Source organism: Sporothrix schenckii, assembly GCF_000961545.1.
Source record: "Sporothrix schenckii 1099-18 chromosome Unknown Cont38, whole genome shotgun sequence".
Lineage (NCBI taxonomy): Eukaryota > Fungi > Ascomycota > Sordariomycetes > Ophiostomatales > Ophiostomataceae > Sporothrix > Sporothrix schenckii.
The window spans coordinates 2,057,747-2,071,532 of record NW_015971139.1 but is presented as its reverse complement, the minus strand read 5'-3'; the positions used below and the strand labels follow the sequence as shown (position 1 = coordinate 2,071,532).

At 55.7% G+C, this 13,786-nt stretch overlaps 4 protein-coding genes and 1 non-coding gene across 5 annotated transcripts; 2 read left to right on the top strand and 3 right to left on the bottom strand.

Moving 5' to 3' along the window:
- Positions 1-1,298: 1,298 nt before the first annotated feature.
- On the top strand, positions 1,299-1,477 carry SPSK_11202. The gene has a single exon. It is a non-coding gene; the product is annotated as a tRNA-Thr (tRNA).
- A 273-nt stretch (positions 1,478-1,750) lies between these two features.
- Positions 1,751-5,010, bottom strand: SPSK_05874 (c6 zinc finger domain containing protein; the record flags this gene model as incomplete). Its single annotated transcript, XM_016732583.1, has 5 exons — positions 1,751-2,083; positions 2,145-2,730; positions 2,794-3,147; positions 3,220-4,685; positions 4,774-5,010. The coding sequence occupies 5 exons, from the start codon at positions 5,008-5,010 to the stop codon at positions 1,751-1,753; spliced, it is 2,976 nt and encodes a 991-aa protein (XP_016592381.1).
- A 1,425-nt stretch (positions 5,011-6,435) lies between these two features.
- Positions 6,436-8,288, bottom strand: SPSK_06115 (nuclear envelope protein; the record flags this gene model as incomplete). Its single annotated transcript, XM_016732822.1, has 3 exons — positions 6,436-6,846; positions 6,941-8,106; positions 8,180-8,288. 3 exons carry the CDS (start codon positions 8,286-8,288, stop codon positions 6,436-6,438), a joined length of 1,686 nt encoding a protein of 561 aa, XP_016592380.1.
- A 705-nt stretch (positions 8,289-8,993) lies between these two features.
- SPSK_06248 (transcription factor IWS1) lies at positions 8,994-10,513 on the top strand (the record flags this gene model as incomplete). Its single annotated transcript, XM_016732954.1, has 2 exons — positions 8,994-9,650; positions 9,734-10,513. The coding sequence occupies 2 exons, from the start codon at positions 8,994-8,996 to the stop codon at positions 10,511-10,513; spliced, it is 1,437 nt and encodes a 478-aa protein (XP_016592379.1).
- Positions 10,514-11,506: 993 nt separating this feature from the next.
- On the bottom strand, positions 11,507-13,673 carry SPSK_06027 (serine/threonineeeee-protein kinase SRPK3; the record flags this gene model as incomplete). The annotated part of the gene is made up of 5 exons (XM_016732735.1): positions 11,507-11,947; positions 12,006-12,276; positions 12,344-12,452; positions 12,513-13,300; positions 13,615-13,673. The coding sequence occupies 5 exons, from the start codon at positions 13,671-13,673 to the stop codon at positions 11,507-11,509; spliced, it is 1,668 nt and encodes a 555-aa protein (XP_016592378.1).
- Between the last annotated feature and the right edge of the window lie 113 nt (positions 13,674-13,786).

Sequence of the window (13,786 nt, the reverse complement as noted above, 5' to 3'; positions counted from 1 at the left end):
TACATGCGTACTTTTCCTTCTTCCGTCTACTTTCCCCATCTTACTTTCCCATCATTCTCTTCTGCTCTAACCGCGTACCCAACCGCCACTACTTGAGACTTTTTTCTTTATTCACATTTATCTTACGCGGTGTCCGTCTCCTTGTTTTTGTCACCAGCTCGACGTCGTGGCACGCCCCCTCCACAAAAGATCTTTTGTGACGCGCCCAATCCTCCTCGCGCCCGACGGGCCGGATACCACAGTAAGGCCACAAGGCTTGCCAGCCTCGAATCCAACGCTTGTTCCTAAAGTTCCTAAGTCGCCCCCCTTCGTGTACTTGTCATTGCATATCACCTCTCATCTTCCTGTCAAGCTTATCATTTTCAGCTGAGATTGACTCCACAGCCACCCGCCTTTTGCCCCGACGGGAAACCATCGTCCCCAGACATTGGGAACATCGTATCCGAGCCGCCGGTAAAGTTGCTGTTTTGCTACACCTCGTAAAGATACACACTACTTACTTTCCCCGAGAGTGGCAATGTGTGCGACGAGGCCAGCTGACTTGATGTTGTATTGTGGCTCGACAACCTTTGTGAGTGTGTGTAAATTCCAGTGTGTGCGTGTCATCGATTATGTGAGACGTTGGACGAGCTGAAAACGACGAAACAATAACACGGCCATGTCCAGATTTTGGGGGAAGGCTGAAACTCGAAGAATTCTTTGTGTGTCTATACAGGAAGTGTTTTTTTGGGGGGGGGGGGAATTCAAGAATTGAAATCAAACCAATGTGGTGTGCCACAACGTCGTGCTTAAACACGAATTAAGGATATTTGAGGACGAAGTCGAAAGAATCTCTTGCAGAACTAGTAGCCCCCCAAGCCAAAAGGGTTGCTTTACGAGTTGTCGGCTATGATTCTATGATATTGACTCTCCAAAAAGAAACAATTGCAGGTCGTATAGTAACACATCTTCTATTATGTCTTCTTTCGAAGAAAGCTTCTTTCATTAGACCAGTCAAATTTTGCGACGTAACAGTAGGAAAACATTCGCTGTCATATCAAATGCTATTTCATAAATCTTTATTTCTTTTTCAGTTGCACATCAAGTAGCTCCGTGAATTTATCAGAACTAGAATGACGACAATTTGTAAAGTTGTAGAGAGATCAGCTGTACAGCACATTTTATTTTCGTTTGTTGCTTTTATTCTTCAGGGGAAGTGATTGCTGGTCGATGAGTTGCGCGCTATTAGAGATTGTCCCACGCTGTATCCTGTATAAATGGGAATAAGCCGGGAGTCGGATAAACTATCAAAATTTTCCGTTCCTATGGTGCAGTGGTTAGCATGGTGCTCTTGTAAGTCGAACCGAAAATTGCCTATTGGGAAAGCCTGGCAAAGCCTGTTCTAACACCCGAATCAGATAGACTCAGAGGCGGCGCAAGTACCTTTGTTCCTATGACAGTAATGCACAGGTCGTGGGTTCGAACCCCACTAGGAACAACATTTTTTTTTTGTATCGGGTTTCATGTTGTCGTTTACTTTCCCCCCTCGATGTCATGATTTCTTGCACATCGCACACTGTTTTAATTTATACGCAGCGTGAATGATGCCGAAGAAGGATGCCACACAAAGTACACCAAGTATGGTCGGCCAGCCCTTGTTAATACATACTTTTCATGTTTTTGATATTTGTCTCTAGATTTGCTAATTTTTTATGTGTCATCAAGTTACCATTCGTATATGCTTAATCGCCCGCCGTGAACGTCTCCAGGTTTACAAGAGAGCAAACCCGGCCTCTTCAAGCTTCTTTCCCAGAGGCAGAACCGGGCGGCCCTGCATAGGGAACGGCCAGAAGAGCGGATTGTCAAGATTGTCGGCGGCCTTGGCTAGCGACGCCGACGCGGCACTGCCGCCGGTGAAGAAGCCCTTGGAGACGCCAGCATCGAGCACGCCCCAGGTGCAGTTGAAGTCGCTGTCTTCAATGTTGGGCGTGAAAAAGTTGAGCCTTGTGGTCATGGGGCGCAGCAGGCGGTCGCTGTCGGCGTCCTCGATGAGCCTGCCGCTGGACGACTTGGTGACGGGGGTAATGTGGATGTCAATGTTCCACTTTTTTTGCCAGGTAGCGCAGGATGTTGAGGGCCTGTTCGGCAAAGTGGTGGCAGGGCACCATCGCGGTCAGGTCGGCGATGCCACGGTTGATGGACTCGACCACGCGGGAGTCGAGCTTGGTGGTACCACGGCCCGGACTGGGGCTGCTGTTGTTGCTTGCTCCGCTGTTCGAGTCCTCGCCGCCGTGGCGTGCTCCTTTACCACCTCCCACCCCACTGCCACCACCACCACCACCACTACCACCGCCGCCGCCGCCGCCACCGTTGCCGCCCCCGGTGCTGCTGTTACTGCTGCCTCCATCCCCGCTTACGCTGTGCATGCTCTGATCGTCGCTATCCTTGGGACGACGCGCAAGAGAGGTGGGCGCTTTGTTGGCCATGGCAGCGGCAATGTCGCCGCCCGGCGGCAGTTCGGCCGATGTGGAGGCGCCAATGGCAAGGTGCATGATGGACGAGGTAAGGACAAAGTAAGGTACAAAGGACGGCGTTCGTTGCAAGGTGTAGAGCTGGGAATAGGAGCGGAGCAGGCCCTGGATGGCATCAGCGGCTTGTAGACAGACATCTTTAGGCAGGATTCTGGATCCAATGATACGGAGCTTGATCAAGGGCCGGAAGAGCAGCAGTATCGCGAAATGGTAGTACATACTGGAAAGCAAATGTGGTTAGTACATGTAGGACAAAGAGGCATTAGGGCACCAATGCACTTACTGGGCGAACAGGACAGCCGGGGTGAAGTTGTGTCCGAGGCGCAAGACTTCTGGTATGGAGTCGTACCAGTTGAGGTACTTTGTATAGATGTGGAGAAGGTCGCGGCTGGTGAGAGGGCGGCCAGGAGAATGGAGAATGTAGAGGGACTGGTGCACAAGCTCGCTGAGCTCGCAAAAGCACTTGTATACCGAGCGCACGTTTGACGGTTGCTGGCAGGAGCGCTGCAAGGGTGCGCCATCGTCCGTGTAGGGGATCCAGTGCGAAGCCTCGATGCCGTCAATGATGGCAGGCTTTGGCGGTAGAAGCGGGAAGCAGGAGCATTGGGGAAGGGATCCTGTGGCAAGGGACCAAGCACTGGCGAAAAGATGTGAGAAGAAAAGGAAAAGAGGAACGAAACTGTCCTTGGAAGGGTCGACAGCAACTTACTGGTCAAGGGCAAAGGCGCCCCAAAACGTGGCGGCCTTGACGGCCACCTCGTCTTCGTCGCCGTCGTCGTTGCGGATCTGGTGCAGGCCCATTTCAATGGCCAAGCGGATGCTCTGGCCGGCATAGTACCAGCTCTCCGAGTCGCGACCACAGCTTGCCTCTCGAATCGACATGATGCCCAGCGCCTGGATGGTGGTCAGACTGTGGTGGTTCTCCTCGAGGTAGAACAAGCGCTGGCACTCCTTGAAGAAGTGGTCGCCGGACGTGTACGGGTCGTCGGGCACGGCGCGTGTGTTGGGCTGCGTGGAGAAGCGGCAGCCCAGAGCCAGCAAGGCGTTGACGAGGATGGGCGAGCAGTAGCGGGGGCGGCCGACTTGGAAATCGGAGAGAAAGTGCTCCTTGCTGAGGGAGGCAAAGGTCGGATACTCCCAGCAAAAGTAGAGCGCCAAGAGGTGCTGGACGAGGTTGAGATCTTCCGAGATGTCGGTCCACGTGGTGGTCGGCAACTTGAGGTCGGGCATGTCGGGTGCGAGGATTTGGTCGACGCCGCGGTACCGTGGGATCCCGCCGGAACTCATGTCACCCATGCCTCCGCTGCCGCCGCCACCGCCGCCGCCAGAGCCGGACTGGTCATCTGGCCCGACGCCCTCGACCCATAACCCGACGCGGGACTCGGGCGGCATGTTCCAATCCTGGCGCGAGTCGCTCTGGGTGGATGGTGCCTGGCTCGTGGCCGAGTAGGGGTCGCCGCCCCAAGGGCTGCCATGCTGCTGATTCAGCTGCTCAAAGTGATGTTGCTGGAGGTGCGACTGATTCGGCTGATGCTGTTGGTGCTGGTGGAGCGACTGCTGCTGGTGATGTTGTTGAAACTGCTGGTGCTGTTGATGCTGCGGGGGTTGAAGGTGTTGTTGTTGCTGTTGTTGCTGGTGGTGGGAACGTCGCTGGTGCTGCTGATACGGATGAGGCAGCTGTTGTTCACTGATGCTCTGGCTCGAGCCAGGACCGCCAGAGCCGCCGCTCGACTGTCCACCCTGCGTCATTCCTGGCGAGAAGGGCACGTATGTCGGGGCCTCACCGCCCAGGAACGCAGCACTCGGCAGCGAGCGTTGGAATTGCGACGGCGTGTTCGTCGACGTCGTGCTGGTTGCTTGTAGTGCCGCTGCATTAGGATTAGGATTTGGATTTGGATTTGTTGTAGCAGTAGAAGCGGCTGTCGTTGGCGGGCCCGTATCAAGATACTCGGAGAGGCTCTCTACCGTCTCGCCGCTGTGCAACCGGCTCAATATATCCTCCCATATGCCCGGGCGGTTGAGCGCGGAGATGACGGCGTCGCTGGACCGTTGGCGCCGGCGCAGGACCTCGATCTCGCTCCGGAGGTCCTCTTTCGACTGGCGGACGGGCAGCTCGTACACGCACTCAACGTCTCTCTGGACGCGGCAGCGGCCGCATGGTCGTCGTCCATCACACTGTGAACCGTTTGTCATTTGTCAGTCGTGTCGTCGTGTCGTCGTGTCGTCATGCTGGTAAATACAGTCTGGCATGGTTGTCCCTCACCTTGACGCGCTTCTTGCGACACTCGTTGCAGGCATTGGGCGTGACCACGCCGATACCGCGCCGCCGCTTGGATATCTGTGCCTGTGACAGCGGTGTGGCCGTATAGGACGTGCTGGCAGCCGGTTCCGAGTCGGGCGCGACGCGCTGCTTGCCGCGTGCGGCGTTGCCTTGGCCGCCGGCCGAGTTCGGCGTTGGGATGCCTGCTGAACTGGACAGGTCCTCTTCCTTGTTGTCCATGCTTGCCGTCGGTCGCCAATGCAGCCAATGCAGCCAATGCAGCCGTGGGCAGGTCGCGCAGCAAAGAGAAGAGGCGTGGGCTGGTCGTGTCGGGTGGCGCTGGAATGTCGCACGCTGTTGGCAAAGCTGTCAATCGTGACGATTTACCGAGAGATTGCAGCCACACAAGGAAATTGGAGAAGGACGCCTCGAGATGCAAACGACGAAGAGATCATGCTTTCGTCTTTGTGTGTTACGTAAGGACCATGCTTATGCGCCAGGGACAGGTGTATTGCTGTGCGATGCGATCCGTGTGGGATGTGGTCTTCGCGAGCGATGAGGCCGAGTTGCGTTCGTGATCGATTCGTGTGATGGGATTTGTTGCTAGCTTTTGCGGTCGGGATCCAATGGCGGTTTATACGCATATATTGTTTTTATGGGCTTGGCGAGGCCTGTTCCTGGGCGGCAGGAGGGGGCAGTCGGTTGTGGGTTGTGTCTCGGGCATTAGAAATATCAAAGCCGTTGAAAAGAGGTCTTGCGTATTTCGACGGCGAAAACGGCCTGTTCCTTTCTGCCATGAGAGGCGCCACTTGACTTTGTCGGGGCGTGTCCTCCGTATATTGCCACGGAGAATGGGCCGGACAAAGCAGAAAAGATAGATTAGTGGCTAGTTACTGTGGCCCCCGCCTAATTGGTCGCGTGGGTGACATGCGCTGTCTCCTCTTATTGTTGCAATTTACCCACTATAATCTAGCTAGGCACGACAGCGCTGAAGACGAAATAGCGTGCTTCTGAACGCACTGGAAAGAGCTAAGACACAGTCATGAATAGGAAGGACTCACGCCTCAAACCACAACTAGAATGGAACGGTACGACTCAGTATTCGCAGTGCTCAATGCGACTGAGGCACCGGACTGTGGCTATTTCAGACTGCACTAATTCAGTTTGTTGCAGAACTTGCCAGGCCTCGACCGTCTTAGAGCGGACCAGAAAAAAATGACAGCACGGCCAGACGGCATTCTGTCCGAAAACTCCAAGGGAACAAGACTCTTTTCGGCCCAGATCGAGGCGGATCTCGGCCATTGTCAACTGCCACGTTGTGTAAGATACAAAGATATGCGCCATCAGGCCTCTAAGGGAGGAAGTGGAAGAAAATACCATGTGAAAGAGGGCAAAATAAAAACCAGTCCACACGAAGTGTAAATAAAGGTAAAGATTCATGTCTCCGACAGAACCATCACCACCCAAGGATTTGAAGGAAGCCAATCGTCGTTTTCATTCCAGATAATAAACATACGCTAGTAAACAGACGCCTGCAAAATCTATGCTCAAGTTTCCTTCGGACCCATTTCCAGAAGCCGTCTCTCCCAAGATTCTTTCCTGTTGCTATTATACAAGATATACCTCCCCTATTCGAACACGACGTGTATACAAGCCCAAACAGATCTAATAGACCTTGTTTGGGCTACGATTGGCCTTGGCCTTGGCAGGGCTGCGCTCGCGCTCGCCCTTGCTGGGGCTTCGCCGGAACGACGGTGTCTGAGGCGGCGGCATGATGGCCGCGCGGGTAACATCTGGCGAGCCATCCGTGTCCGTGGGTGTGTCAGGCTGCAGCATAAACTCGCGCCGGATGTGGCGCGGCGTCTGCCCGATTGGTGCCCAGATATATGCCTGGTTGGGGTCCTGGGACGACGGAAGCGACGACGGTCCTGGGGGCCCGCCCACGGGCTGCGACGCGTACGCGTGCGGCGAGGGCAGGTTGGGCTTGGCGTTGTCGACGAACGCGGCGTCGCGGAAGCGGCTGAAGCCCATGTTGCTGGCCAGAATCACAGCCAGCATGGCTGACAGGATGAAGCCCTGTATATTATTAGTAAATCACGTGTAAAAGAAGAGAAAAGAAAAAGGGAAAAAAATAAATGGCGCCGAGGACGGAGATCCGAGTTAAACTTACCCAAGCCTTGAAGCTCATGACACCAACAAACTCGTTGATAATCTCGGCCACGTTCTTGGCCGACACCTGCAGCTTCATCACGCTCGACGGGTCCTGGTTCATGCACACCTCCCACTCGTTGCACATCACGTTGAGCGCCGGCAGTCGCTCGCTGAGGGGCGCACAGCGGTTCTTGGTGTACTCGTGCGCGCAGTCGTTCATCTGTGCCAACAGCCGCGACCGGGCCGCATCCGCCGCATGCGAAATGTCGGCCCGCATCATGGAGATGCCGCCCCACACGAACCACATGACGACGGCCATGAAGAACACATTCATGCCCAGCTGCAACCACCACGACAGGATGAGCGGCACGTTCGGGTGATCGTGGATCGCCGAGAACAGGCTGCCGATAGCACCCCGCTTCACCGTCGTTCCGTCCGCGCTCGGGCCACTGCCCTCTCTCCCGCGGCGGCCCTTCTTGCCGTCACCACCACCGCGCCTTCGCTGAGACCGGCCACCGTCGGTCCATTCACTAGCGTCCGAGTCGTCCGATTCGTCAGAGGTGTAGCTGTTGTTGTTACTGTTGCTGTTGTGCCGCGAGCGTACGCTACCCACGTCCTTGTCGCCCAGCTGCCGCTTACGCTTGCGTACCCGGTCGCGCCGCCCGAAGAGGTAGTCGAGCTTCCCCCGTGGCACCGTGCCACGCCCAGACGCATGACTTGACGTCGGCCGTGACGGCGACGCTTGCCGTTGTTGGCTCTGTGTGGAAGCGGGGGAGTCGTTCTCGTCGTGGAACAGTTTGCGGTTCACAGCCGAGGTTGGCGTGATGGTCGCTTGGCCGAGCTCGCTGTCGAACCGTCCGTATTCGGGTGTGTCCTCGGCCGCCATGGACGCATCACTCTGTACCGCGGGGCTCTCCTCGGCCCCGGACGCTTCAGAGAAGATGTCTTCCCTAGGCTTCTGTGGCGTTGTAAATGCCGGGTTGCGGAAGGGCGACGCGGCCGGATAGGATTTGGTCGAAGGGGCGTTGAAGATGGAGGAGCTTGGTGGCCGGGGGAACTGCTGCTTTGACGGCGAGGGGGGGTTGGCATGGAACGACGACGATGCCGCGTTCGCGCCAATGGAAGCAAAGGGATTGGCCGACCTCGTCAGCTTGGAAGGCGAATCTGAGGAACCAAAGGAGGGACCTGACACAAAACGTTAGCAAGTCGTGACGCGGAAGGGCATTCGAACACGCAAACGCTGCTTCACGAGACGTACCCATAAAGGGCCTTTGCGGGATCTGCGAGAACGGGCTGGACACGTCCACAGGCCCACTGTTGTCCTGGTATTCCCAGTCCATGTGGCCTTCGTATGTCCTCCGACTCATCGTGATGGCGATTGTGGTGATATATCGTCGTGATGTTGGAATTGGCTTCGTTGTGTCCTCAGGCAATTGTTGTTTTGTTTTTGGTCTTGGGAACAAGGAAGGAAATGTGGGCGGCGTGTGAGACGTGGATATTAAGCAGGATGTGTTTGTTTGCCATCCCTCATGCACGGTCGGCCGTGCTGTGAACAATTGTTTGCCGTGGCAGCGTGGGACCGCAGTCTTGTCGCCAGAACTTTTTGGTGGCACGGTACGTTGCAGCCGCCTGTCGTCGGTGGCAACGGGCTTGGAGCTCTCCGCCTGTAAACAAAGGTAAAACAGGTCTGACTAGGGACTAGTTTGGCGAGTCTGGCATGCAACTGCACCATTGCCTCAGGCACTAAGAATTTGCCTTTTGAAGGATGCCACATGATAAGTCACGTGCATCTATTTTTTAAGTTTAGAGCCTGAACTGCCCGCGCGGAAGTAACGCGATTTTGACGAAAGGAGAGCAAAAGGTGATGTTCAAATTGTCCTTTGTCCACTCACTGCTTCCGGCGCCTTCGAATCTCGTCCGTTTGCCGTCATCCCTGTTTGTGCCTTGACAAGAACGCTGGGCACTATTCCTCCTGCGTTTCGACTTTATTGTATACCTATACCCATTTCTCATCACGACAAAACCCACGAATACGATCAGGGACGAACCCTACCACTCTCAGTCACATTACAATGGCCGACGAAGCATCCTCTCCGGCTGCGGCCATATCGCCTAAGGCCGACGCCGGCATCGATGACGATGTTGCGAAGGCCGCGGCGACTCCCGAGCCTGAGGCGTCTGACCCTGCTGGTCCGGGTGGCGAGGAGGCTGGAGACAACGGTGACGATAACGACGACGCACCACAGACTGTCGAGGATGCCGGCGGTGCATCCGGCTATGACGACGAAGACGAGGAGCAGCTGTCGGATGTCGACGAAGACTTTGAAGACTACGACCCGGCCACGGCCGAGATTGAGGAGCGGCCAGTGACGATTGACGAGGAAGCGGCACGCGGGCTCAAGGCCACAAAACGCAAACGGGACGGCACCGAGAAGCCACGGAAGCCCAAGGAGGGCCGGCGAGAGAAGAAGCGGCGCCCAGCGGCGGACGATGGTGATGCAGCGCCAGGCGCGGGCGACAGCGACGAGGCGGCTGAGGGGTCCAATCGGGCGCGTAGATCGCGGGCCGATGACGGCGCTGCGTCGGCCCCCCGACGGAAGAAGTCGGCGTCGCCCGAGGTCAACGAGGAGGACCTGACACCTGAGGAGCGCCGGAAACGTGCGCTCAACCGGGCCATTGATCTGGCCATCCGCAACCCCAACAAGCGGAGGAGAAAGCAGGATGAGGATGTAAGCTACACTTGCGCGAGACAACATGTGGGAGGGCCTACCAACGAGTGTGCGTTTTTTGCTAACCACGGTGGTTATGACAGGATCTCGAGAAGATGGCCGACGAAGAGATTGCGCAGCTCAAGATCCGCATGGAGCGTGCGTGCATGGCGGACATTGATGCCCGTGCCGAGGGCCGCCCGGCCGTCAACAAGCTGCAGCTGCTGCCGCAGGTGCTGTCGGTCCTCAACCGCAACGACATTCAGGAGACCATCCTCGACCCGGAGACCAACTTTTTGCAGTCGCTCAAGTTCTTCTTGGAACCGCTCAACGACGGCTCCCTGCCCAGCTACACCATCCAGCGCGACATCTTCACCTGCCTCACCCAGCTGCCGATTGAAAAGGACGCCCTCCTCAGCAGCGGCATCGGCAAGGTCGTCTTGTTCTACACGCGCAGCAAGCGTGCGGAGCCCGCCATCAAGCGCATGGCCGAGCGCCTGGTGGGCGAGTGGAGCCGCCCCATCCTCAAGAAGACGGACGACTTCAAGAAGCGCCACATTGAAACGCGCGAGTACGACTACCGCGCGGCCCGCCTGGCCGAGCAAAAGAGCGCCATGGGCGGCGCCCCCGGCAGCCAGTACACGCAGACGCTGGCCGAGCGGCCCATGTCCCGCTTCGAGCTGGACCGCGAGATGCAGCTGGCGCCGCCCGTCGTGAATGCGAACCGGGCCACGCCCGTGGGCCTTCCACAGTCGTACACCATTGCGCCTAAGAGCACATTTGATGGGCACCGCGGCGCCGACTACCGGCCAATTGGTGCGAGCAGTGTAGCAGCTTTCCAGCGGATGGCACAACGAGCCAAGATGCGGAACAAGAAGAAATAGATGAGAGCTTCGTGCGGCGGGGAAGTCCATGCAGCAAACGATGGCTATTGGGGGGTAGGGGATGTTACATGGTGGTGCTATTTGGTCAGGATTTTACAGTGGCTTGCTCTGTATTCGTTCTCCCATGTCTTGTGTTCATTATTGAGTCTGTCATGGCATATGCGTCGCTCTGCTACCTGTTTCTTCCGTTCTGTTTTCTCATTACTATTGTGGAGTGGGCGTTTTCCGGTCGTGAGGTACAAGGCATTAATAAATTTGGGTCACCAGTCTGCTTCCTCCTTTCAGCGCGGTAATGAGTGCATTTTGATTCGGCTTCCATGTATAAAAATCACGCTTGAAAACAAGTGCCATTGGCTTTTCAATAAATATAGGTGCATTCGGTTCTCGGAGGAAGAGCAAAGTTCTCGGGAGGGGTAGGTGCTCCAGCATCCAAAAACCAGGACGGGTCTATAAAATATGTTCTGGGAAGTGCAAGCTCTACGAAAAGACGGCTGTCAGCACAAGTACAGAACAAAAACAGCGTCTCGCCGTGACAATGACATAAAATATGCTTGTTTGTATGTGTGCGTCAAAACAAACCCTCAGCTATATAGGATAGTGAAGACCAAATGTTTCCTCCAACACCAATGGAACAATAAAAGATAAAAACAAGACAGCAGTGACACACCAACGGGTGAAGCAGGCTTCTCTATATAACATATAAGTCCACAAAAAAAAGGCGCAGAAACCAGTGCGAGGCGCAAAAGAGTGTACTATATCGCTAGCAGCCACGTATAATATGCAGGTGAGTGTAGTAGAGGACAAATGATGAAGAAGGGGGGGAGATAACAACATCCAAAGAGTCCAATAATATGGTAACGTTGGTCACAATCACTGCTCTTCTTGTTTATGTCTGTTCCGTTCCTCCTCCGTATTCTTTGCTTGTGGTTAGTTTCCGTACTCCATCCCACTGCCAGACTGCCCGCTCCCCGGGTTTCGTTCCTCTAGGTACGTCTATCGTTTCCGCACCTCGGTAGCCCACCCCTCTATGCCCTCGCCTCGGCTTCCCACAGGGATACCGTCAATGGCAACCGAGTGCATGCCGGGTGTATCTTCAAGCCACGGGTGGGAGGCCATGCCGCCGGCATTGGCGCGCTTGTCCGGTACGAGTTCGAGGAGCGGGAGCAAGAAGTCGGCAATGCGCCGGGCCTCTTCATCCTTAAAGTGGTACTTTTCGCGCAGCACATCGGGCAGGGCCCAGTGGCGGAGGCGGTGGATGTTGCGCAGGTCGCCTTTTCTGTTAAAAATCTCCTGTGACCACTTGCCCGAGAGACAGAGCGACTTGGGGAAGGGGCCGAGAAGCTCGATGATCTGTGCAATGTGGTCGTCGTCCTTGCCGTACTTGGTGCCGGACTGCGGATCGAAGAGGTAGTCGCCCGTGATGAGCTCGAAGACCTGGAGGGGGAGACGTTAGTGGGGTTCGAATTTTACACGTGCAGGTCGCGACGCTTACCATCGCTGCCATGCTCCAGACATCTGTGCTGGCGCCCCATTTGGCACCCAGGATGACCTCTGGGGAACGGTATTGGCGGGTCTGGATATCGTTGGTAAAGTGGTGGTTGACCCAGCAAGCGTTGCCAAGATCAGCAATCTTGACGCTGATGACATCGATACTGAACTCTTCGGCTTTCCGTTTGTCGCCGGAGCTGGATGGGCTGCTCGAAGAAGACTGTGATGGGGTTTTGCCGAGGCTGACACCAGACACTTCCTTGGCCAGGATGTCTCTGCAGTACGGTTAGTATTGGTACCGGCATCCGTGCCAAGACGTGGACCGGAAATCAAAATACGTACTCTGTCTTTTCCCGCTTCTTCTGGAGCTCTTCGATCGATTCAGCCTTATGATGATGGTCCGTATCGTGTTCTGATGAGGAGAAGTCCTTCTTGTGGGTGTGGGAGGAGGCTGTAAAGATTGTTAGTTGAGGTATGCAGAATCGTCGCAGGTGGGGAGGGAAACACATACAGTCGTGAAGCATCTGGCCGAGGCTGCCGTGTGAGCTTGGCGGGGCAAAAGGCGAGTTATGCCCGAAACTGGCGTTTAATGGCGAGGGCAGCGGCTGGCTGCCCGTGATGAGAGTGCGTCTCCTCCGGCGACCATTGCGGTTGCTTTCTTTATCTGAAGATTCGGTCTTAACGACCTTTTGTACAATCTGCTCGACATCGCCAATCTCGATAAGAACGTTCTCGGGCTTGAGGTCCGTGTGGATGATGCCACACTCGCGGTGGAGGTAGTCCAGACCCAGCAGCACCTGCTTCGTGATCTGCTTCACCAAGTACATGGGAATGCCGCGGTGATTCCACTTCTTGATGAGGCCGAGCAGGGTCTCGCCCAGGACTTCAAACACCATGCACACGTGTGTACCATTGGGACCCTTGTGCTCAAAGGAGTCCAAGAGACTGATGACGTGTTTGCGGCCCGGGTGGTCGGGGTTGGCCTGCACGATCTTGTTGAGGAGCTTGATCTCGTCGACGGCTGTTTCGGTGTAATGAGCCGCTGAGCGGACGACCTTCAGGGCGACATGCTTTCCGGTGACGTTGTCACGCGACAGCCAAACTGTTGAGAAGTGGCCCCAGCCCAGTTTCCGAACGACGGTGTATTTGCCATCTTTGAACTTCTCGCCGACCTGGACGGGGTGGTAGCCGCCCTTGCAGTAGTCTTCGGAGTCTTCTTCGTCGGCGGTGTTATCGGCGGCGTCGTCAACGGAAGACGAAGATGTTGGTGAGTGATTTAAGCCAGAGATGTGTGAGGATCTAAAAGAGAGGTGGTGCAGGCGCACATTGTGTTAGCGGGACTGCGATTGCGGTTCACGATACGAAAAGTGAGGCCGAGAAGTGGTCAAAGGCGGCGCAGCTGATCGATGGAAGGAAAAGTGGGGGGAGGGGCTGTTGCTGCAGGGGTGAGGCCAATCCAAAGGAAAAGCAATAATGAAGCGCGCAGTTAAACAATGAGAATGAAAAAAAAGTATGCGCCCAAAGGAAGAGAGATGGATAGATTGGTAAAAGATCGTGAGTGTACGTGGAGGGTCACAGTAGGAGCGAACGGGAAGGGAGGTTAGAGGCCGGACCTTGACTTTGGCGGTGGCTCTCGCACGTCGCGAAGACTGGGGAGGAGACTTTTCAGCATTGGGGGCGGTTGGGAGCGAATGGCGCGTTGGGTAGAAAGAGAAGGGTGCACGATGAAGAAGAGGAGAAAGGCGGAAAGGGAGGGAGTAGCAAAGGAGAGTATGAATGAGGCAG